The sequence below is a fragment of the Heterodontus francisci genome, unplaced genomic scaffold (assembly GCF_036365525.1).
Source record: "Heterodontus francisci isolate sHetFra1 unplaced genomic scaffold, sHetFra1.hap1 HAP1_SCAFFOLD_544, whole genome shotgun sequence".
NCBI lineage: Eukaryota > Metazoa > Chordata > Chondrichthyes > Heterodontiformes > Heterodontidae > Heterodontus > Heterodontus francisci.
Window position 1 is genome coordinate 22,121 of NW_027141127.1, and position 24,925 is coordinate 47,045.

The 24,925-nt window shown below is 51.2% G+C and overlaps 1 protein-coding gene across 1 annotated transcript in view; it reads right to left on the bottom strand.

Moving 5' to 3' along the window:
- Positions 1–24,925, bottom strand: part of LOC137362202 (glutamate receptor ionotropic, NMDA 2D-like) — a gene marked incomplete at its 3' end in the record, with an annotated part of 160,973 nt that overhangs the window by 21,343 nt on the left and 114,705 nt on the right. The window contains exon 4 of the mRNA XM_068026652.1: positions 7,816–7,930. Coding sequence (XP_067882753.1) covers positions 7,816–7,930 — 115 coding nt within the window. The remainder of the gene's footprint in view (positions 1–7,815; positions 7,931–24,925) is intronic.

Below are 24,925 nucleotides of genomic sequence, written 5' to 3' on the forward strand. Positions count from 1 at the left end.
TGGAACTGTGCGCAGTGCTCCAGGTGTGGTCTAACCCAGGGATATGGAGAGTGGAACTGTGCACAGTGCTCCAAGTGTGGTCTAACCCAGGGATATGGAGAGTGGAACTGTGCACAGTGCTCCAAGTGTGGTCTAACCCAGGGATATGGAGAGTGGAACTGTGCACAGTGCTCCAAGTGTGGTCGAACCCAGGGATATGGAGAGTGGAACTGTGCACAGTGCTCCAAGTGTGGTCTAACCAGGGATATGGAGAGTGGAACTGTGCACAGTGCTCCAAGTGTGGTCTAACCGAGGGATATGGAGACTGGAACTGTGCACAGTGCTCCAAGTGTGGTCTAACCCAGGGATATGGAGAGTGGAACTCTGCACAGTGCTCCAAGTGTGGTCTAACCGCAGGATATGGAGAGTGGAACTGTGCACAGTGCTCCGAGTGTGGTCTAACCCAGGGATATGGAGAGTGGAACTGTGCACAGTGCTCCGAGTGTGGTCTAACCCAGGGATATGGAGAGTGGAACTGTGCACAGTGCTCCAAGTGTGGTCTAACCGCAGGATATGGAGAGTGCACCTGTGCACAGTGCTCCAAGTGTGGTCTAACCGCAGGATATGGAGACTGGAACTGTGCACAGTGCTCCAAGTGTGGTCTAACTGAGGGATATGGAGACTGGAACTGAGCACAGTGCTCCAAGTGTGGACTCACTGAGGGATATGGAGAGTGGAACTGTGCACAGTGCTCCAAGTGTGGTCTGACCGCAGGATATGGAGAGTGCACCTGTGCACAGTGCTCCAAGTGTGGTCTAACCGCAGGATATGGAGACTGGAACTGTGCACAGTGCTCCAAGTGTGGTCTAACCCAGGGATATGGAGAGTGGAACTGTGCACAGTGCTCCAAGTGTGGTCTAACCCAGGGATATGGAGAGTGGAACTGTGCGCAGTGCTCCAAGTGTGGTCTAACCCAGGGATATGGAGAGTGGAACTGTGCACAGTGCTCCAAGTGTGGTCTAACCCAGGGATATGGAGAGTGGAACTGTGCGCAGTGCTCCAAGTGTGGTCTAACCCAGGGATATGGAGAGTGGAACTGTGCACAGTGCTCCAAGTGTGGTCGAACCGAGGGATATGGAGAGTGGAACTGTGCACAGTGCTCCAAGTGTGGTCTAACCCAGGGATATGGAGAGTGGAACTCTGCACAGTGCTCCAAGTGTGGTCTAACCCAGGGATATGGAGAGTGGAACTGTGCACAGTGCTCCAAGTGTGGTCTAACACAGGGATATGGAGAGTGGAACTGTGCACAGTGCTCCAATTGTGGTCTAACCGAGGGATATGGAGACTGGAACTGTGCACAGTGCTCCAAGTGTGGTCTAACCGAGGGATATGGAGAGTGGAACTGTGCACAGTGCTCCAAGTGTGGTCTAACTGAGGGATAAGGAGAGTGGAACTGTGCACAGTGCTCCAAGTGTGGTCTAACCGAGGGATATGGAGAGTGGAACTGTGCACAGTGCTCCAAGTGTGGTCTAACCCAGGGATATGGAGAGTGGAACTGTGCACAGTGCTCCATGTGTGGTCTAACTGAGGGATATGGAGAGTGGAACTGTGCACAGTGCTCCATGTGTGGTCTAACTGAGGGATATGGAGAGTGGAACTGTGCACAGTGCTCCAAGTGTGGTCTAACCCAGGGATATGGAGAGTGGAACTGTGCACAGTGCTCAATGTGTGGTCTAACTGAGGGATATGGAGAGTGGAACTGTGCACAGTGCTCCAAGTGTGGTCTAACCCAGGGATATGGAGAGTGGAACTGTGCACAGTGCTCCAAGTGTGGTCTAACCCAGGGATATGGAGAGTGGAACTGTGCACAGTGCTCCATGTGTGGTCTAACTGAGGGATATGGAGAGTGGAACTGTGCACAGTGCTCCATGTGTGGTCTAACTGAGGGATATGGAGAGTGGAACTGTGCACAGTGCTCCAAGTGTGGTCTAACCCAGGGATATGGAGAGTGGAACTGTGCACAGTGCTCCATGTGTGGTCTAACTGAGGGATATGGAGAGTGGAACTGTGCACAGTGCTCCAAGTGTGGTCTAACCCAGGGATATGGAGAGTGGAACTGTGCACAGTGCTCCAAGTGTGGTGTAAACGAGGGATGTGGAGAGTGGAACTGGGCACAGTGCTCCAAGTGTGGTCTAACCCAGGGATATGGAGAGTGGAACTGTGCACAGTGCTCCAAGTGTGGTCTAACCGAGGGATATGGAGAGTGGAACTGTGCACAGTGCTCCAAGTGTGGTCTAACCCAGGGATATGGAGAGTGGAACTGTGCACAGTGCTCCAAATGTGGTCCAACCGAGGGATATGGAGACTGGAGGTGTGCACAGTGCTCCAAGTGTGGTCTAACAGAGGGATATGGAGACTGGAACTCTGCACAGTGCTCCAAGTGTGGTCTGACCCAGGGATATGGAGAGTGGAACTGTGCACAGTGCTCCAAGTGTGGTCTAACCTGGGCATATGGAGAGTGGAACTGTGCACAGTGCTCCAAGTGTGGTCTAACCCAGGGATATGGAGAGTGGAACTGTGCACAATGCTCCAAGTGTGGTCTAACTGAGGGATATGGAGAGTGGAACTGTGCACAGTGCTCCAAGTGTGGTCTGACCCAGTGATATGGAGAGTGGAACTGTGCACAGTGCTCCAAGTGTGGTCTAACTGAAGGATATGGAGACCGGAACTGTGCACAGTGCTCCAAGTGTGGTCTAACCCAGGGATATGGAGAGTGCAACTGTGCACAGTGCTCCAAGTGTGGTCTAACTGAGGGATATGGAGAGTGCAACTGTGCACAGTGCTCCAAGTGTGGTCTAACCGCAGGATATGGAGAGTGCAACTGTGCACAGTGCTCCAAGTGTGGTCTAACCCAGGGATATGGAGAGTGGAACTGTGCGCAGTGCTCCAAGTGTGGTCTAACCCAGGGATATGGAGAGTGGAACTGTGCACAGTGCTCCAAGTGTGGTCTAACCGAGGGATATGGAGACTGGAACTGTGCACAGTGCTCCAAGTGTGGTCTAACCCAGGGATATGGAGAGTGGAACTCTGCACAGTGCTCCAAGTGTGGTCTAACCCAGGGATATGGAGAGTGGAACTGTGCACAGTGCTCCAAGTGTGGTCTAACACAGGGATATGGAGAGTGGAACTGTGCACAGTGCTCCAATTGTGGTCTAACCGAGGGATATGGAGACTGGAACTGTGCACAGTGCTCCAAGTGTGGTCTAACCGAGGGATATGGAGAGTGGAACTGTGCACAGTGCTCCAAGTGTGGTCTAACCCAGGGATATGGAGACTGGAAATGTGCGCAGTGCTCCAAGTGTGGTCTAACCCAGGGATATGGAGAGTGGAACTGTGCACAGTGCTCCAAGTGTGGTCTAACCCAGGGATATGGAGAGTGGAACTGTGCACAGTGCTCCAAGTGTGGTCTAACTGAAGGATATGGAGACCGGAACTGTGCACAGTGCTCCAAGTGTGGTCTAACCCAGGGATATGGAGAGTGGAACTGTGCACTGTGCTCCAAGTATGGTCTAACTGAGGGATATGGAGAGTGCAACTGGGCACAGTGATCCAAGTGTGGTCTAACCCAGGGATATGGAGAGTGGAACTGTGCACAGTGCTCCAAGTGTGGTCTAACCCAGGGATATGGAGAGTGGAACTGTGCGCAGTGCTCCAGGTGTGGTCTAACCCAGGGATATGGAGAGTGGAACTGTGCACAGTGCTCCAAGTGTGGTCTAACCCAGGGATATGGAGAGTGGAACTGTGCACAGTGCTCCAAGTGTGGTCTAACCCAGGGATATGGAGAGTGGAACTGTGCACAGTGCTCCAAGTGTGGTCGAACCCAGGGATATGGAGAGTGGAACTGTGCACAGTGCTCCAAGTGTGGTCTAACCAGGGATATGGAGAGTGGAACTGTGCACAGTGCTCCAAGTGTGGTCTAACCGAGGGATATGGAGACCTGAACTGTGCACAGTGCTCCAAGTGTGGTCTAACCCAGGGATATGGAGAGTGGAACTCTGCACAGTGCTCCAAGTGTGGTCTAACCGCAGGATATGGAGAGTGGAACTGTGCACAGTGCTCCGAGTGTGGTCTAACCCAGGGATATGGAGAGTGGAACTGTGCACAGTGCTCCGAGTGTGGTCTAACCCAGGGATATGGAGAGTGGAACTGTGCACAGTGCTCCAAGTGTGGTCTAACCCAGGGATATGGAGAGTGGAACTGTGCACAGTGCTCCGAGTGTGGTCTAACCCAGGGATATGGAGAGTGGAACTGTGCACAGTGCTCCGAGTGTGGTCTAACCCAGGGATATGGAGAGTGGAACTCTGCACAGTGCTCCAAGTGTGGTCTAACCGCAGGATATGGAGAGTGGAACTGTGCACAGTGCTCCGAGTGTGGACCAACCCAGGGATATGGAGACTGGAACTGTGCACAGTGCTCCGAGTGTGGTCTAACCCAGGGATATGGAGAGTGGAACTGTGCACAGTGCTCCAAGTGTGGTCTGACCCAGTGATATGGAGACTGGAACTGTGCACAGTGCTCCAAGTGTGGTCGAACTGAGGGATACGGAGAGTGGAACTGTGCACAGTGCTCCAAGTGTGGTCTAACTGAGGGATATGGAGAGTGCAACTGTGCACAGTGCTCCAAGTGTGGTCTAACCGCCGGATATGGAGAGTGCACCTTTGCACAGTGCTCCAAGTGTGGTCTAACCGCAGGATATGGAGACTGGAACTGTGCACAGTGCTCCAAGTGTGGTCTAACCCAGGGATATGGAGAGTGGAACTGTGCGCAGTGCTCCAAGTGTGGTCGAACCCAGGGATATGGAGAGTGGAACTGTGCACAGTGCTCCAAGTGTGGTCTAACCCAGGGATATGGAGAGTGGAACTGTGCGCAGTGCTCCAAGTGTGGTCTAACCCAGGGATATGGAGAGTGGAACTGTGCACAGTGCTCCAAGTGTGGTCTAACCGAGGGATATGGAGAGTGGAACTGTGCACAGTGCTCCAAGTGTGGTCTAACCCAGGGATATGGAGAGTGGAACTCTGCACAGTGCTCCAAGTGTGGTCTAACCCAGGGATATGGAGAGTGGAACTGTGCACAGTGCTCCAAGTGTGGTCTAACACAGGGATATGGAGAGTGGAACTGTGCACAGTGCTCCAATTGTGGTCTAACCGAGGGATATGGAGACTGGAACTGTGCACAGTGCTCCAAGTGTGGTCTAACCGAGGGATATGGAGAGTGGAACTGTGCACAGTGCTCCAAGTGTGGTCTAACCCAGGGATATGGAGAGTGGAACTGTGCACAGTGCTCCATGTGTGGTCTAACTGAGGGATATGGAGAGTGGAACTGTGCACAGTGCTCCATGTGTGGTCTAACTGAGGGATATGGAGAGTGGAACTGTGCACAGTGCTCCAAGTGTGGTGTAAACGAGGGATGTGGAGAGTGGAACTGGGCACAGTGCTCCAAGTGTGGTGTAAACGAGGGATGTGGAGAGTGGAACTGGGCACAGTGCTCCAAGTGTGGTCTAACCCAGGGATATGGAGAGTGGAACTGTGCACAGTGCTCCAAGTGTGGTCTAACCGAGGGATATGGAGAGTGGAACTGTGCACAGTGCTCCAAGTGTGGTCTAACCCAGGGATATGGAGAGTGGAACTGTGCACAGTGCTCCAAATGTGGTCCAACCGAGGGATATGGAGACTGGAGGTGTGCACAGTGCTCCAAGTGTGGTCTAACAGAGGGATATGGAGACTGGAACTCTGCACAGTGCTCCAAGTGTGGTCTGACCCAGGGATATGGAGAGTGGAACTGTGCACAGTGCTCCAAGTGTGGTCTAACCTGGGCATATGGAGAGTGGAACTGTGCACAGTGCTCCAAGTGTGGTCTAACCCAGGGATATGGAGAGTGGAACTGTGCACAATGCTCCAAGTGTGGTCTAACTGAGGGATATGGAGAGTGGAACTGTGCACAGTGCTCCAAGTGTGGTCTGACCCAGTGATATGGAGAGTGGAACTGTGCACAGTGCTCCAAGTGTGGTCTAACTGAAGGATATGGAGACCGGAACTGTGCACAGTGCTCCAAGTGTGGTCTAACCCAGGGATATGGAGAGTGCAACTGTGCACAGTGCTCCAAGTGTGGTCTAACACAGGGATATGGAGAGTGGAACTGTGCACAGTGCTCCAATTGTGGTCTAACCGAGGGATATGGAGACTGGAACTGTGCACAGTGCTCCAAGTGTGGTCTAACTGAGGGATATGGAGAGTGGAACTGTGCACAGTGCTCCAAGTGTGGTCTAACCCAGGGATATGGAGACTGGAAATGTGCGCAGTGCTCCAAGTGTGGTCTAACCCAGGGATATGGAGAGTGGAACTGTGCACAGTGCTCCAAGTGTGGTCTAACCCAGGGATATGGAGAGTGGAACTGTGCACAGTGCTCCAAGTGTGGTCTAACTGAAGGATATGGAGACCGGAACTGTGCACAGTGCTCCAAGTGTGGTCTAACCCAGGGATATGGAGAGTGGAACTGTGCACTGTGCTCCAAGTATGGTCTAACTGAGGGATATGGAGAGTGCAACTGGGCACAGTGCTCCAAGTGTGGTCTAACCCAGGGATATGGAGAGTGGAACTGTGCACAGTGCTCCAAGTGTGGTCTAACCCAGGGATATGGAGAGTGGAACTGTGCACAGTGCTCCAAGTGTGGTCTAACCCAGGGATATGGAGAGTGGAACTGTGCACAGTGCTCCAAGTGTGGTCTAACCCAGGGATATGGAGAGTGGAACTGTGCACAGTGCTCCAAGTGTGGTCTAACCCAGGGATATGGAGAGTGGAACTGTGCACAGTGCTCCAAGTGTGGTCTAACTGAAGGATATGGAGACCGGAACTGTGCACAGTGCTCCAAGTGTGGTCTAACCCAGGGATATGGAGAGTGGAACTGTGCACTGTGCTCCAAGTATGGTCTAAGTGAGGGATATGGAGAGTGCAACTGGGCACAATGCTCCAAGTGTGGTCTAACCCAGGGATATGGAGAGTGGAACTGTGCGCAGTGCTCCAAGTGTGGTCTAACCCAGGGATATGGAGAGTGGAACTGTGCACAGTGCTCCAAGTGTGGTCTAACCCAGGGATATGGAGAGTGGAACTGTGCACAGTGCTCCAAGTGTGGTCTAACCCAGGGATATGGAGAGTGGAACTGTGCACAGTGCTCCAAGTGTGGTCGAACCCAGGGATATGGAGAGTGGAACTGTGCACAGTGCTCCAAGTGTGGTCTAACCAGGGATATGGAGAGTGGAACTGTGCACAGTGCTCCAAGTGTGGTCTAACCGAGGGATATGGAGACTGGAACTGTGCACAGTGCTCCAAGTGTGGTCTAACCCAGGGATATGGAGAGTGGAACTCTGCACAGTGCTCCAAGTGTGGTCTAACCGCAGGATATGGAGAGTGGAACTGTGCACAGTGCTCCGAGTGTGGACCAACCCAGGGATATGGAGAGTGGAACTGTGCACAGTGCTCCGAGTGTGGTCTAACCCAGGGATATGGAGAGTGGAACTGTGCACAGTGCTCCGAGTGTGGTCTAACCCAGGGATATGGAGAGTGGAACTGTGCACAGTGCTCCGAGTGTGGACCAACCCAGGGATATGGAGACTGGTACTGTTCATTTTCTTTATCTCCAATTGTTTGAGTAAGCTGGACTGTGTTCAGGACCTGTGTGTTGAGGTGGTTGAAGGACGTTCTGGGCCTGTCGTTCACGTGGAGCTTCAGATTAGAACGGAGTCGGCCGAGACCTTGCACGCCTGCCCATGCCATCACCTACCATTTCCCAGTGCCGCTGACGGTTGAGGGCCAAGATCACCATGGATGGATTGATGAGGTAGCCATCGGTGTTGAATGAGAAGTCTTTGCCATCCCATGTGATGTTGGAGAAATACCTGGAGGGACAGAGAGACAGAGGAAGGAATGAGAGTTTATCAGTTGGCGATGAGCCGCCATTTTGGAACCGCTGCGGTCCGTGTGCTGCGGGCACGCCGGCAGTGCCCTCAAGCGGGCGGTTCCAGGATTTCGAACCGGCGTCAGAGATGGGTTCTGTGCCTCCTGAGGTTGACTGGTTTTAGCAACATCCTGAGGCTAATGGAGGCAAGAGGGGTGGGGGTGGGCACGGATGGAAGCCATGGCAACTGGGCATCGGCACATGCTGAGGTTGGTTAGCTTTAGGGCACATCCCGAGGTCAGGTGCAGCAAGCAATTAGGTTGGTATGTTGGCCTTCATCGCAAGGGGATTTGAGTACAGGAGTAGAGATGACTTGTTGCAACTGTATAGAGCCTGGGTGAGATCGCACCTGGAGTATTATGTACAGTTTTTGTCTCCTTATCTCCCTCCGACAGTGCAGCACTCCCTCAGTACTGACACCGGGGGAGTGTCGGTCTGGATTATGGAGATCAAGTCCTAGAGTATATACATCTCCCTCCGACAGTGCAGCACTCCCCCAGTACTGACACCGGGGGAGTGTCGGTCTGGATTATGGAGATCAAGTCCTAGAGTATATACATCTCCCTCCGACAGTGCAGCACTCCCTCAGTACTGACACCGGGGGAGTGTCGGTCTGGATTATCGAGATCAAGTCCTAGAGTATATACATCTCCCTCTGACAGTGCAGCACTCCCTCAGTACTGACACCGGGGGAGTGTCGGTCTGGATTATGGAGATCAAGTCCTAGAGTATATACATCTCCCTCCGACAGTGCAGCACTCCCTCAGTACTGACACCGGGGGAGTGTCGGTCTGGATTATGGAGATCAAGTCCTAGAGTATATACATCTCCCTCCGACAGTGCAGCACTCCCTCAGTACTGACACCGGGGGAGTGTCGGTCTGGATTATGGAGATCAAGTCCTAGAGTATATACATCTCCCTCTGACAGTGCAGCACTCCCTCAGTACTGGCACCGGGGGAGTGTCGGTCTAGATAATGGAGATCAATATTAATTTACCTTGCCCAGATGGATTCAACAAATCCTCAAGCTTTCTGTTGCCTTTCCAATCCTGGGTTCTGCCTCAATAATCCCCATTAATGCGTTGAATCACAGATTCAAATGGGCAAAAGCATGCCGAGGAACAGAATTATTTTAATTTGAAGGAGATTAATTTAATTGCAGCTAAGATTGTTGAAGCCGACATCAGTTCCCAACGTGCCGGAGATCAGTTTTAGTGGAGCATTCCTTCACACCCAGTCTCACACACTGAAATCAGGACTGAATAACTGGGAAACACCAGTCAGTGTACAGATATCACCCTGAGAGAGAGGGGACTGAGAGACACCAGTCAGTGTACAGATATCACCCTGAGAGAGAGGGACTGAGAGACACCAGTCAGTGTACAGATATCACCCTGAGAGAGAGGGGACTGAGAGACACCAGTCAGTGTACAGATATCTCCCTGAGAGAGAGGGACTGAGAGACACCAGTCAGTGTACAGATATCACCCTGAGAGAGAGAGGGACTGAGAGACACCAGTCAGTGTACAGATATCACCCTGAGAGAGAGGGGACTGAGAGACACCAGTCAGTGGACAGATATCACCCTGAGAGAGAGGGGACTGAGAGACACCAGTCAGTGTACAGATATCTCCCTGAGAGAGAGGGACTGAGAGACACCAGTCAGTGTACAGATATCACCCTGAGAGAGAGGGGACTGAGAGACACCAGTCAGTGTACAGATATCTCCCTGAGAGAGAGGGACTGAGAGACACCAGTCAGTGTACAGATATCACCCTGAGAGAGAGAGGGACTGAGAGACACCAGTCAGTGTACAGATATCACCCTGAGAGAGAGGGGACTGAGAGACACCAGTCAGTGGACAGATATCACCCTGAGAGAGAGGGGACTGAGAGACACCAGTCAGTGTACAGATATCACCCTGAGAGAGAGGGGACTGAGAGACACCCGTCAGTGTACAGATATCACCCTGAGAGAGAGGGGACTGAGAGACACCAGACATTGTACAGATATCAGCCTGAGAGAGAGGGGACTGAGAGACACCAGTCAGTGTACAGATATCACCCTGAGAGAGAGGGACTGAGAGACACCAGTCAGTGGACAGATATCACCCTGAGAGAGAGGGGACTGAGAGACACCAGTCAGTGTACAGATATCACCCTGAGAGAGAGGGACTGAGAGACACCAGTCAGTGTACAGATATCACCCTGAGAGAGAGGGACTGAGAGACACCAGTCAGTGTACAGATATCACCCTGAGAGAGAGGGGACTGAGAGACACCAGTCAGTGTACAGATATCACCCTGAGAGAGAGGGGACTGAGAGACACCCGTCAGTGTACAGATATCACCCTGAGAGAGAGGGAACTGAGAGACACCAGACATTGTACAGATATCAGCCTGAGAGAGAGGGGACTGAGAGACACCAGTCAGTGTACAGATATCACCCTGAGTGAGAGGGGACTGAGAGACACCAGTCAGTGTACAGATATCACCCTGAGAGAGAGGGGACTGAGAGACACCAGTCAGTGTACAGATATCTCCCTTAGAGAGAGGGACTGAGAGACACCAGTCAGTGCACAGATATCACCCTGAGAGAGAGGGACTGAGAGACACCAGTCAGTGTACAGATATCACCCTGAGAGAGAGGGACTGAGAGACACCAGTCAGTGTACAGGTATCACCCTGAGAGAGAGGGGACTGAGAGACACCAGTCAGTGTACAGATATCTCCCTGAGAGAGAGGGACTGAGAGACACCAGTCAGTGTACAGATATCTCCCTGAGAGAGAGGGACTGAGAGACACCAGTCAGTGTACAGATATCACCCTGAGAGAGAGGGACTGAGAGACACCAGTCAGTGTACAGATATCACCCTGAGTGCGAAGGACTGAGAGACACCAGTCATTGTACAGATATCACCCTGAGAGAGAGGGACTGAGAGACACCAGTCAGTGTACAGATATCACCTTGAGACAGAGGGGACTGAGAGACACCAGTCAGTGTACAGATATCACCCTGAGAGAGAGGTACTGAGAGACACCAGTCAGTGTACAGATATCACCCTGAGTGCGAAGGACTGAGAGACACCAGTTATTGTACAGATATCACCCTGAGAGAGAGGGACTGAGAGACACCAGTCAGTGTACAGATATCACCCTGAGAGAGAGGGACTGAGAGACACCAGTCAGTGTACAGATATCACCCTGAGAGAGAGGGACTGAGAGACACCAGTCAGTGTACAGATATCACCTTGAGACAGAGGGGACTGAGAGACACCAGTCATTGTACAGATATCACCCTGAGAGAGAGGTACTGAGAGACACCAGTCAGTGTACAGATATCACCTTGAGAGAGAGGGACTGAGAGACACCAGTCAGTGTACAGATATCACCCTGAGAGAGAGGGAATGAGAGACAACAGTCAGTGTACAGATATCACCCTGAGAGAGAGGGACTGAGAGACACCAGTCATTGTACAGATATCACCCTGAGAGAGAGGGGACTGAGAAACACCAGTCAGTGTACAGATATCTCCCTGAGAGAGAGGGACTGAGAGACACCAGTCAGTGTACAGATATCACCTTGAGAGAGAGGGACTGAGAGACACCAGTCAGTGTACAGATATCTCCCTGAGAGAGAGGGACTGAGAGACACCAGTCAGTGTACAGATATCACCCTGAGAGAGAGGGGACTGAGAGACACCAGTCAGTGTACAGATATCTCCCTGAGAGAGAGGGACTGAGAGACACCAGTCAGTGTACAGATATCACCCTGAGAGAGAGGGGACTGAGAGACACCAGTCAGTGTACAGATATCTCCCTGAGAGAGAGGGACTGAGAGACACCAGTCAGTGTACAGATATCACCTTGAGAGAGAGTGACTGAGAGACACCAGTCAGTGTACAGATATCACCCTGAGAGAGAGGGACTGAGAGACACCAGTCAGTGTACATATATCATCCTGAGAGAGAGGGACTGAGAGACACCAGTCAGTGTACAGATATCTCCCTGAGAGAGAGGGACTGAGAGACACCAGTCAGTGTACAGATATCACCTTGAGAGAGAGTGACTGAGAGACACCAGTCAGTGTACATATATCATCCTGAGAGAGAGGGACTGAGAGACACCAGTCAGTGTACAGATATCACCTTGAGAGAGAGTGACTGAGAGACACCAGTCAGTGTACAGATATCACCCTGAGAGAGAGGGACTGAGAGACACCAGTCAGTGTACATATATCATCCTGAGAGAGAGGGACTGAGAGACACCAGTCAGTGTACAGATATCACCCTGAGAGAGACAGGGACTGAGAGACACCAGTCAGTGAACAGATATCACCTTGAGAGAGAGTGACTGAGAGACACCAGTCAGTGTACAGATATCACCCTGAGAGAGAGGGACTGAGAGACACCAGTCAGTGTACATATATCATCCTGAGAGAGAGGGACTGAGAGACACCAGTCAGTGTACAGATATCACCCTGAGAGAGAGAGGGACTGAGAGACACCAGTCAGTGTACAGATATCACGTTGAGAGAGAGGGACTGAGAGACACCAGTCAGTGTACAGATATCACGTTGAGAGAGAGAGGGACTGAGAGACACCAGTTAGTGTACAGATATCACCCTGAGAGAAGAGGGACTGAGAGACACCAGTCAATGTACAGATATCACCCTGAGAGAGAGAGGGACTGAGAGACACCAGTCAGTGAACAGATATCACCCTGAGAGAGAGGGACTGAGAGACACCAGTCAGTGTACAGATATCACCCTGAGAGAGAGAGGGCTGAGAGACACCAGTCAGTGTGCAGATATCACGTTGAGAGAGAGAGGGACTGAGAGACACCAGTTAGTGTACAGATATCACCCTGAGAGAGAGGGACTGAGAGACACGAGTCAGTGTACAGATATCACTCTGAGAGAGAGGGACCGAGAGACACCAGTCATTGTACAGATATCACCCTGAGAGAGAGGTACTGAGAGACACCAGTCAGTGTACAGATATCACCCTGAGAGAGAGGTACTGAGAGACACCAGTCAGTGTACAGATATCACCCTGAGGGAGAGAGGACTGAGAGACACCAGTCAGTGTACAGATATCACCCTGAGAGAGAGGTACTGAGAGACACCAGTCAGTGTACAGATATCACCCTGAGAGAGAGGTACTGAGAGACACCAGTCAGTGTACAGATATCACCCTGAGAGAGAGATACTGAGAGACACCAGTCAGTGTACAGATATCACCCTGAGAGAGAGGTACTGAGAGACACCAGTCAGTGTACAGATATCACCCTGAGAGAGAGATACTGAGAGACACCAGTCAGTGTACAGATATCACCCTGAGAGAGAGATACTGAGAGACACCAGTCAGTGTACAGATATCACCCTGAGAGAGAGGTACTGAGAGACACCAGTAAGTGTACAGATATCACCCTGAGAGAGAGGTACTGAGAGACACCAGTCAGTGTACAGATATCACCCTGAGAGAGAGAGGGTCTGAGAGACACCAGTCAGTGTCCAGATATCACCCTGAGAGTGAGAGGGACTGAGAGACACCAGTCAGTGTACAGATATCACCCTGAGAGAGAGAGGGACTGAGAGACACCAGTCAGTGAACAGATATCACCCTGAGAGAGAGGGACTGAGAGACACCAGTCAGTGTACAGATATCACCCTGAGAGAGAGAGGGACTGAGAGACACCAGTCAGTGAACAGATATCACCCTGAGAGAGAGGGACTGAGAGACACCAGTCAGTGTACAGATATCACCCTGAGAGAGAGAGGGACTGAGAGACACCAGTTAGTGTACAGATATCACCCTGAGAGAGAGAGGGCTGAGAGACACCAGTCAGTGTACAGATATCACTCTGAGAGAGAGGGACCGAGAGACACCAGTCATTGTACAGATATCACCCTGAGAGAGAGGTACTGAGAGACACCAATCAGTGTACAGATATCACCCTGAGGGAGAGAGACTGAGAGACACCAGTCAGTGTACAGATATCACCCTGAGAGAGAGAGGTACTGAGAGACACCAGTCAGTGTACAGATATCATCCTGAGAGAGAGGGGACTGAGAGACACCAGTCAGTGTACAGATATCACCCTGAGAGAGAGGGACTGAGAGACACCAGTCAGTGTACAGATATCACCCTGAGAGAGAGAGGGTCTGAGAGACACCAGTCAGTGTCCAGATATCACCCTGAGAGTGAGAGGGACTGAGAGACACCAGTCAGTGTACAGATATCACCCTGAGAGAGAGAGGGAATGAGAGACACCAGTCATTGTACAGATATCACCCTGAGAGAAGAGGGACTGAGAGACACCAGTCAGTGTACAGATATCACTCTGAGAGAGAGAGGGACTGAGAGACACCAGTCAGTGGACAGATATCACCCTGAGAGAGAGGGACTGAGAGTCACCAGTCAGTGTACAGATATCACCCTGAGAGAGAGAGAGGGACTGAGAGACACCAGTCAGTGTACAGATATCACCCTGAGAGAGAGGGGACTGAGAGACCCCAGTCAGTGTACCGATATCACGCTGAGAGAGAGGGACTGAGATACCCCAGTCAGTGTACAGATATCACCCTGAGAGAGAGAGGGACTGAGAGACACCAGTCAGTGTACAGATATCACCCTGAGAGAGAGGGACTGAGAAACACCAGTCAGTGAACAGATATCACCCTGAGAGAGAGGGACTGAGAGACACCAGTCAGTGTACAGATATCACCCTGAGAGAGAGAGAGGACTGAGAGACACCAGTCATTGTACAGATATCACCCTGAGAGAGAGAGGGACTGAGAGACACCAGTCATTGTACAGATATCACCGTGAGAGAAGAGGGACTGAGAGACACCAGTCATTGTACAGATATCACCCTGAGAGAGAGGGACCGAGAGACACCAGTCATTGTACAGATATCACCCTGAGAGAGAGGGACTGAGAGACACCAGTCAGTGTACAGATATCACCCTGAGAGAGAGGGACTGAGAGACACCAGTCAGTGTACAGATATCACCCTGAGAGAGAGGGGACTGAGAGACACCAGTCATTGTACACATATCACCCTGAGAGAGAGGGACAAAGAGACACCAGTCAGTGAACAGATATCACCCTGAGAGAGAGGGACTGAGAGACACCAGTCAGTGTACAGATATCACCCTGAGAGAGAGAGGGACTGAGAGACACCAGTCAGTGTACAGATATCACCCTGAGAGAGAGAGAGGACTGAGAGACACCAGTCATTGTACAGATATCACCCTGAGAGAGAGAGGGACTGAAAGACACCAGTCATTGTACAGATATCACCGTGAGAGAAGAGGGACTGAGAGACACCAGTCATTGTACAGATATCACCCTGAGAGAGAGGGACCGAGAGACACCAGTCATTGTACAGATATCACCCTGAGAGAGAGGGACTGAGAGACACCAGTCAGTGTACAGATATCACCCTGAAAGAGAGAGGGACTGAGAGACACCAGTTAGTGTACAGATATCACCCTGAGAGAGAGGGGACTGAGAGACACCAGTCATTGTACACATATCACCCTGAGAGAGAGGGACTGAGAGACACCAGTCAGTGAACAGATATCACCCTGAGAGAGAGGGACTGAGAGACACCAGTCAGTGTACAGATATCACCCTGAGAGAGAGAGGGACTGAGAGACACCAGTTAGTGTACAGATATCACCCTGAGAGAGAGAGGGCTGAGAGACACCAGTCAGTGTACAGATATCACTCTGAGAGAGAGGGACCGAGAGACACCAGTCAGTGTACAGATATCACCCTGAGAGAGAGGTACTGAGAGACACCAATCAGTGTACAGATATCACCCTGAGGGAGAGAGACTGAGAGACACCAGTCAGTGTACAGATATCACCCTGAGAGAGAGGGAACTGAGAGACACCACTCAGTGTACAGATATCACCCTGAGAGAGAGGTACTGAGAGACACCAGTCAGTGTACAGATATCACCCTGAGAGAGAGGGACTGAGAGACACCAGTCAGTGTACAGATATCACCCTGAGAGAGAGGGACTGAGCGACACCAGTCAGTGTACAGATATCACCCTGAGAGAGAGGGGACTGAGAGACACCAGTCAGTGTACAGATATCACCCTGAGAGAGAGAGACTGAGAGACACCAGTCAGTGTACAGATATCACCCTGAGAGAGAGACTGAGAGACACCAGTCAGTGTACAGATATCACCCTGAGAGAGAGGGACTGAGAGACACCAGTCAGTGTACAGATATCACCCTGAGAGAGAGGGACTGAGAGACACCAGTCAGTGTACAGATATCACCCTGAGAGAGAGAGGGTCTGAGAGACACCAGTCAGTGTACAGATATCACCCTGAGAGAGAGGGACTGAGAGACACCAGTCAGTGTACAGATATCACCCTGAGAGAGAGGTACTGAGAGACACCAGTCAGTGTAAAGATATCACCCTGAGAGAGGGGGACTGAGAGACACCAGTCAGTGTACAGATATCACCCTGAGAGAGGGGGACTGAGAGACATCATTCAGTGTACAGATATCACCCTGAGAGAGAGGGGACTGAGAGACACCAGTCAGTGTACAGATATCACCCTGAGAGAGAGATACTGAGAGACACCAGTCAGTGTACAGATATCACCCTGAGAGAGAGATACTGAGAGACACCAGTCAGTGTACAGATATCACCCTGAGAGAGAGGTACTGAGAGACACCAGTAAGTGTACAGATATCACCCTGAGAGAGAGGTACTGAGAGACACCAGTCAGTGTACAGATATCACCCTGAGAGAGAGAGGGTCTGAGAGACACCAGTCAGTGTCCAGATATCACCCTGAGAGTGAGAGGGACTGAGAGACACCAGTCAGTGTACAGATATCACCCTGAGAGAGAGAGGGACTGAGAGACACCAGTCAGTGAACAGATATCACCCTGAGAGAGAGGGACTGAGAGACACCAGTCAGTGTACAGATATCACCCTGAGAGAGAGAGGGACTGAGAGACACCAGTCAGTGAACAGATATCACCCTGAGAGAGAGGGACTGAGAGACACCAGTCAGTGTACAGATATCACCCTGAGAGAGAGAGGGACTGAGAGACACCAGTTAGTGTACAGATATCACCCTGAGAGAGAGAGGGCTGAGAGACACCAGTCAGTGTACAGATATCACTCTGAGAGAGAGGGACCGAGAGACACCAGTCATTGTACAGATATCACCCTGAGAGAGAGGTACTGAGAGACACCAATCAGTGTACAGATATCACCCTGAGGGAGAGAGACTGAGAGACACCAGTCAGTGTACAGATATCACCCTGAGAGAGAGAGGTACTGAGAGACACCAGTCAGTGTACAGATATCATCCTGAGAGAGAGGGGACTGAGAGACACCAGTCAGTGTACAGATATCACCCTGAGAGAGAGGGACTGAGAGACACCAGTCAGTGTACAGATATCACCCTGAGAGAGAGAGGGTCTGAGAGACACCAGTCAGTGTCCAGATATCACCCTGAGAGTGAGAGGGACTGAGAGACACCAGTCAGTGTACAGATATCACCCTGAGAGAGAGAGGGAATGAGAGACACCAGTCATTGTACAGATATCACCCTGAGAGAAGAGGGACTGAGAGACACCAGTCAGTGTACAGATATCACTCTGAGAGAGAGAGGGACTGAGAGACACCAGTCAGTGGACAGATATCACCCTGAGAGAGAGGGACTGAGAGTCACCAGTCAGTGTACAGATATCACCCTGAGAGAGAGAGAGGGACTGAGAGACACCAGTCAGTGTACAGATATCACCCTGAGAGAGAGGGGACTGAGAGACCCCAGTCAGTGTACCGATATCACGCTGAGAGAGAGGGACTGAGATACCCCAGTCAGTGTACAGATATCACCCTGAGAGAGAGAGGGACTGAGAGACACCAGTCAGTGTACAGATATCACCCTGAGAGAGAGGGACTGAGAAACACCAGTCAGTGAACAGATATCACCCTGAGAGAGAGGGACTGAGAGACACCAGTCAGTGTACAGATATCACCCTGAGAGAGAGAGAGGACTGAGAGACACCAGTCATTGTACAGATATCACCCTGAGAGAGAGAGGGACTGAGAGACACCAGTCATTGTACAGATATCACCGTGAGAGAAGAGGGACTGAGAGACACCAGTCATTGTACAGATATCACCCTGAGAGAGAGGGACCGAGAGACACCAGTCATTGTACAGATATCACCCTGAGAGAGAGGGACTGAGAGACACCAGTCAGTGTACAGATATCACCCTGAGAGAGAGGGACTGAGAGACACCAGTCAGTGTACAGATATCACCCTGAGAGAGAGGGGACTGAGAGACACCAGTCATTGTACACATATCACCCTGAGAGAGAGGGACAAAGAGACACCAGTCAGTGAACAGATATCACCCTGAGAGAGAGGGACTGAGAGACACCAGTCAGTGTACAGATATCACCCTGAGAGAGAGAGGGACTGAGAGACACCAGTCAGTGTACAGATATCACCCTGAGAGAGAGAGAGGACTGAGAGACACCAGTCATTGTACAGATATCACCCTGAGAGAGAGAGGGACTGAAAGACACCAGTCATTGTACAGATATCACCGTGAGAGAAGAGGGACTGAGAGACACCAGTCATTGTACAGATATCACCCTGAGAGAGAGGGACCGAGAGACACCAGTCATTGTACAGATATCACCCTGAGAGAGAGGGACTGAGAGACACCAGTCAGTGTACAGATATCACCCTGAAAGAGAGAGGGACTGAGAGACACCAGTTAGTGTACAGATATCACCCTGAGAGAGAGGGGACTGAGAGACACCAGTCATTGTACACATATCACCCTGAGAGAGAGGGACTGAGAGACACCAGTCAGTGAACAGATATCACCCTGAGAGAGAGGGACTGAGAGACACCAGTCAGTGTACAGATATCACCCTGAGAGAGAGAGGGACTGAGAGACACCAGTTAGTGTACAGATATCACCCTGAGAGAGAGAGGGCTGAGAGACACCAGTCAGTGTACAGATATCACTCTGAGAGAGAGGGACCGAGAGACACCAGTCAGTGTACAGATATCACCCTGAGAGAGAGGTACTGAGAGACACCAATCAGTGTACAGATATCACCCTGAGGGAGAGAGACTGAGAGACACCAGTCAGTGTACAGATATCACCCTGAGAGAGAGGGAACTGAGAGACACCACTCAGTGTACAGATATCACCCTGAGAGAGAGGTACTGAGAGACACCAGTCAGTGTACAGATATCACCCTGAGAGAGAGGGACTGAGAGACACCAGTCAGTGTACAGATATCACCCTGAGAGAGAGGGACTGAGCGACACCAGTCAGTGTACAGATATCACCCTGAGAGAGAGGGGACTGAGAGACACCAGTCAGTGTACAGATATCACCCTGAGAGAGAGAGACTGAGAGACACCAGTCAGTGTACAGATATCACCCTGAGAGAGAGACTGAGAGACACCAGTCAGTGTACAGATATCACCCTGAGAGAGAGGGACTGAGAGACACCAGTCAGTGTACAGATATCACCCTGAGAGAGAGGGACTGAGAGACACCAGTCAGTGTACAGATATCACCCTGAGAGAGAGAGGGTCTGAGAGACACCAGTCAGTGTACAGATATCACCCTGAGAGAGAGGGACTGAGAGACACCAGTCAGTGTACAGATATCACCCTGAGAGAGAGAGGGTCTGAGAGACACCAGTCAGTGTACAGATATCACCCTGAGAGAGAGGGACTGAGAGACACCAGTCAGTTTACAGATATCACCCTGAGAGAGAGAGGGACTGAGAGACATCAGTCAGTGTACAGATATCACCCTGAGAGAGGGGGACTGAGAGACACCAGTCAGTGTACAGATATCACCCTGAGAGAGAGGGACTGAGAGACACCAGTCAGTGTAAAGATATCACCCTGAGAGAGAGAGGGACGGAGAGACACCAGTCAGTGTACAGTTATCACCCTGAGAGAGAGGGGGACTGAGAGACACCAGTCAGTGTACAGATATCACCCTGAGAGAGGGGGACTGAGAGACATCAGTCAGTGTACAGATATCACCCTGAGAGAGAGGGACTGAGAGACACCAGTCAGTGTAAAGATATCACCCTGAGAGAGAGAGGGACTGAGAGACACCAGTCAGTGTAAAGATATCACCCTGAGAGAGGGGGACTGAGAGACACCAGTCAGTGTACAGATATCACCCTGAGAGAGGGGGACTGAGAGACATCATTCAGTGTACAGATATCACCCTGAGAGAGAGGGGACTGAGAGACACCAGTCAGTGTACAGATATCACCCTGAGAGAGGGGGACTGAGAGACACCAGTCAGTGTACAGATATCACCCTGAGAGAGAGGGACTGAGAGACACCAGTCAGTGTAAAGATATCACCCTGAGAGAGAGAGGGACGGAGAGACACCAGTCAGTGTACAGTTATCACCCTGAGAGAGAGGGGGACTGAGAGACACCATTCAGTGTACAGATATCACCCTGAGAGAGGGGGACTGAGAGACATCAGTCAGTGTACAGATATCACCCTGAGAGAGAGGGACTGAGAGACACCAGTCAGTGTAAAGATATCACCCTGAGAGAGAGAGGGACTGAGAGACACCAGTCAGTGTAAAGATATCACCCTGAGAGAGGGGGACTGAGAGACACCAGTCAGTGTACAGATATCACCCTGAGAGAGGGGGACTGAGAGACATCAATCAGTGTACAGATATCACCCTGAGAGAGAGGGACTGAGAGACACCAGTCAGTGTACAGATATCACCCTGAGAGAGAGAGGGACTGAGAGACATCAGTCAGTGTACAGATATCACACTGAGAGAGAGGGGACTGAGAGACACCAGTCAGTGTACAGATATCACCCTGAGAGTGAGTGACTGAGAGACACCAGTCAGTGTACAGATCTCACCCTGAGAGAGAGAGGGACTGACAGACACCAGTCAGTGTACAGATATCACCCTGAGAGAGAGGGACTGAGAGACACCAGTCAGTGTAAAGATATCACCCTGAGAGAGAGAGGGACTGAGAGACACCAGTCAGTGTACAGATATCACCCTGAGAGAGAGGGACTGAGAGACACCAGTCAGTGTACAGATATCACCCTGAGAGAGAGGGACTGAGAGACACCAGTCAGTGTACAGATATCACCCTGAGAGAGAGAGGGACTGAGAGACACCAGTCAGTGTACAGATATCACCCTGAGAGAGAGGGTCTGAGAGACACCAGTCAGTGTACAGATATCACCCTGAGAGAGAGGGACTGAGAGACACCAGTCAGTGCACAGATATCACCCTGAGAGAGAGGGGACTGAGAGACACCACTCAGTGTACAGATATCACCCTGTGAGAGAGGGGACTGAGAGACACCAGTCAGTGTACAGGTATCACCCTGAGAGAGAGGGACTGAGAGACACCAGTCAGTGTACAGATATCACCCTGAGTGAGAGGGACTGAGAGACACCAGTCAGTGTACAGATATCACCGTGAGAGAGAGGGGACTGAGAGACACCAGTCAGTGTACAGATATCACCCTGAGAGAGAGGGGACTGAGAGACACCAGTCAGTGTACAGATATCACCCTGAGAGAGAGGGACTGAGAGACACCAGTCAGTGTACAGATATCACCCTGAGAGAGAGGGACTGAGAAACACCAGTCAGTGTACAGATATCACCCTGAGAGAGAGGGACTGAGTGACACCAGTCAGTGTACAGATATCACCCTGAGAGAGAGGGACTGAGAAACACCAGTCAGTGTACAGATATCACCCTGAGAGAGAGGGACTGAGAGACACCAGTCAGTGTACAGATATCACCCTGAGAGAGAGAGGGACTGAGAGACACCAGTCAGTGTACAGATATCACCCTGAGAGAGAGGGACTGAGAGACACCAATCAGTGTACAGGTATCACCCTGTGAGAGAGAGGGACTGAGAGACACCAGTCAGTGTACAGATATCACCCTGAGAGAGAGAGGGACTGAGAGACACCAGTCAGTGTACAGATATCACCCTGAGAGAGAGGGACTGAGAGACACCAGTCAGTGTACAGATATCAACCTGTGAGAGAGAGGGACTGAGAGACACCAGTCAGTGTACAGATATCACCCTGAGAGAGAGAGGGACTGAGAGACACCAGTCAGTGTACAGATATCACCCTGAGAGAGAGAGGGACTGAGAGACACCAGTCAGTGTACAGATATCACCCTGAGAGAGAGGGACTGAGAAACACCAGTCAGTGCACAGATATCACCCTGAGAGAGAGAGGGACTGAGAGACACCAGTCAGTGTACAGATATCACCCTGAGAGAGAGGGACTGAGAGACACCAGTCAGTGTACAGATATCACCCTGAGAGAGAGGGGACTGAGAGACACCAGTCAGTGTACAGATATCACCATGAGAGAGAGGGACTGAGAGACACCAGTCAGTGTACAGATATCACCATGAGAGAGAGGGACTGAGAGACACCAGTCAGTGTACAGATATCACCCTGAGAGAGGGGACTGAGAGACATCAATCAGTGTACAGATATCACCCTGTGAGAGAGAGGGACTGAGAGACACCAGTCAGTGTACAGATATCACCATGAGAGAGAGGGACTGAGAGACACCAGTCAGTGTCCAGATATCACCCTGTGAGAGAGAGGGACTGAGAGACACCAGTCAGTGTACAGATATCACCCTGAGAGAGAGGGACTGAGTGACACCAGTCAGTGTACAGATATCACCCTGAGAGAGAGTGGGACTGAGAGACACCAGTCAGTGTACAGATATCACCATGAGAGAGAGGGACTGAGAGACACCAGTCAGTGTACAGATATCACCCTGAGAGAGAGGGACTGAGAAACACCAGTCAGTGTACAGATATCACCCTGAGAGAGAGAGGGACTGAGAGACACCAGTCAGTGTACAGATATCACCCTGAGAGAGAGGGACTGAGAGACACCAGTCAGTGTACAGATATCACCCTGAGAGAGGGGGACTGAGAGACATCAATCAGTGTACAGATATCACCCTGAGAGAGAGGGACTGAGAGACACCAGTCAGTGTACAGATATCACCCTGAGAGAGAGAGGGACTGAGAGACACCAGTCAGTGTACAGATATCACCCTGAGAGAGAGGGACTGAGAGACACCAGTCAGTGTACAGATATCACCCTGAGAGAGAGGGGACTGAGAGACACCAGTCATTGTACACATATCACCCTGAGAGAGAGGGACAAAGAGACACCAGTCAGTGAACAGATATCACCCTGAGAGAGAGGGACTGAGAGACACCAGTCAGTGTACAGATATCACCCTGAGAGAGAGAGGGACTGAGAGACACCAGTCAGTGTACAGATATCACCCTGAGAGAGAGAGAGGACTGAGAGACACCAGTCATTGTACAGATATCACCCTGAGAGAGAGAGGGACTGAAAGACACCAGTCATTGTACAGATATCACCGTGAGAGAAGAGGGACTGAGAGACACCAGTCATTGTACAGATATCACCCTGAGAGAGAGGGACCGAGAGACACCAGTCATTGTACAGATATCACCCTGAGAGAGAGGGACTGAGAGACACCAGTCAGTGTACAGATATCACCCTGAAAGAGAGAGGGACTGAGAGACACCAGTTAGTGTACAGATATCACCCTGAGAGAGAGGGGACTGAGAGACACCAGTCATTGTACACATATCACCCTGAGAGAGAGGGACTGAGAGACACCAGTCAGTGAACAGATATCACCCTGAGAGAGAGGGACTGAGAGACACCAGTCAGTGTACAGATATCACCCTGAGAGAGAGAGGGACTGAGAGACACCAGTTAGTGTACAGATATCACCCTGAGAGAGAGAGGGCTGAGAGACACCAGTCAGTGTACAGATATCACTCTGAGAGAGAGGGACCGAGAGACACCAGTCAGTGTACAGATATCACCCTGAGAGAGAGGTACTGAGAGACACCAATCAGTGTACAGATATCACCCTGAGGGAGAGAGACTGAGAGACACCAGTCAGTGTACAGATATCACCCTGAGAGAGAGGGAACTGAGAGACACCACTCAGTGTACAGATATCACCCTGAGAGAGAGGTACTGAGAGACACCAGTCAGTGTACAGATATCACCCTGAGAGAGAGGGACTGAGAGACACCAGTCAGTGTACAGATATCACCCTGAGAGAGAGGGACTGAGCGACACCAGTCAGTGTACAGATATCACCCTGAGAGAGAGGGGACTGAGAGACACCAGTCAGTGTACAGATATCACCCTGAGAGAGAGAGACTGAGAGACACCAGTCAGTGTACAGATATCACCCTGAGAGAGAGACTGAGAGACACCAGTCAGTGTACAGATATCACCCTGAGAGAGAGGGACTGAGAGACACCAGTCAGTGTACAGATATCACCCTGAGAGAGAGGGACTGAGAGACACCAGTCAGTGTACAGATATCACCCTGAGAGAGAGAGGGTCTGAGAGACACCAGTCAGTGTACAGATATCACCCTGAGAGAGAGGGACTGAGAGACACCAGTCAGTGTACAGATATCACCCTGAGAGAGAGAGGGTCTGAGAGACACCAGTCAGTGTACAGATATCACCCTGAGAGAGAGGGACTGAGAGACACCAGTCAGTTTACAGATATCACCCTGAGAGAGAGAGGGACTGAGAGACATCAGTCAGTGTACAGATATCACCCTGAGAGAGGGGGACTGAGAGACACCAGTCAGTGTACAGATATCACCCTGAGAGAGAGGGACTGAGAGACACCAGTCAGTGTAAAGATATCACCCTGAGAGAGAGAGGGACGGAGAGACACCAGTCAGTGTACAGTTATCACCCTGAGAGAGAGGGGGACTGAGAGACACCAGTCAGTGTACAGATATCACCCTGAGAGAGGGGGACTGAGAGACATCAGTCAGTGTACAGAT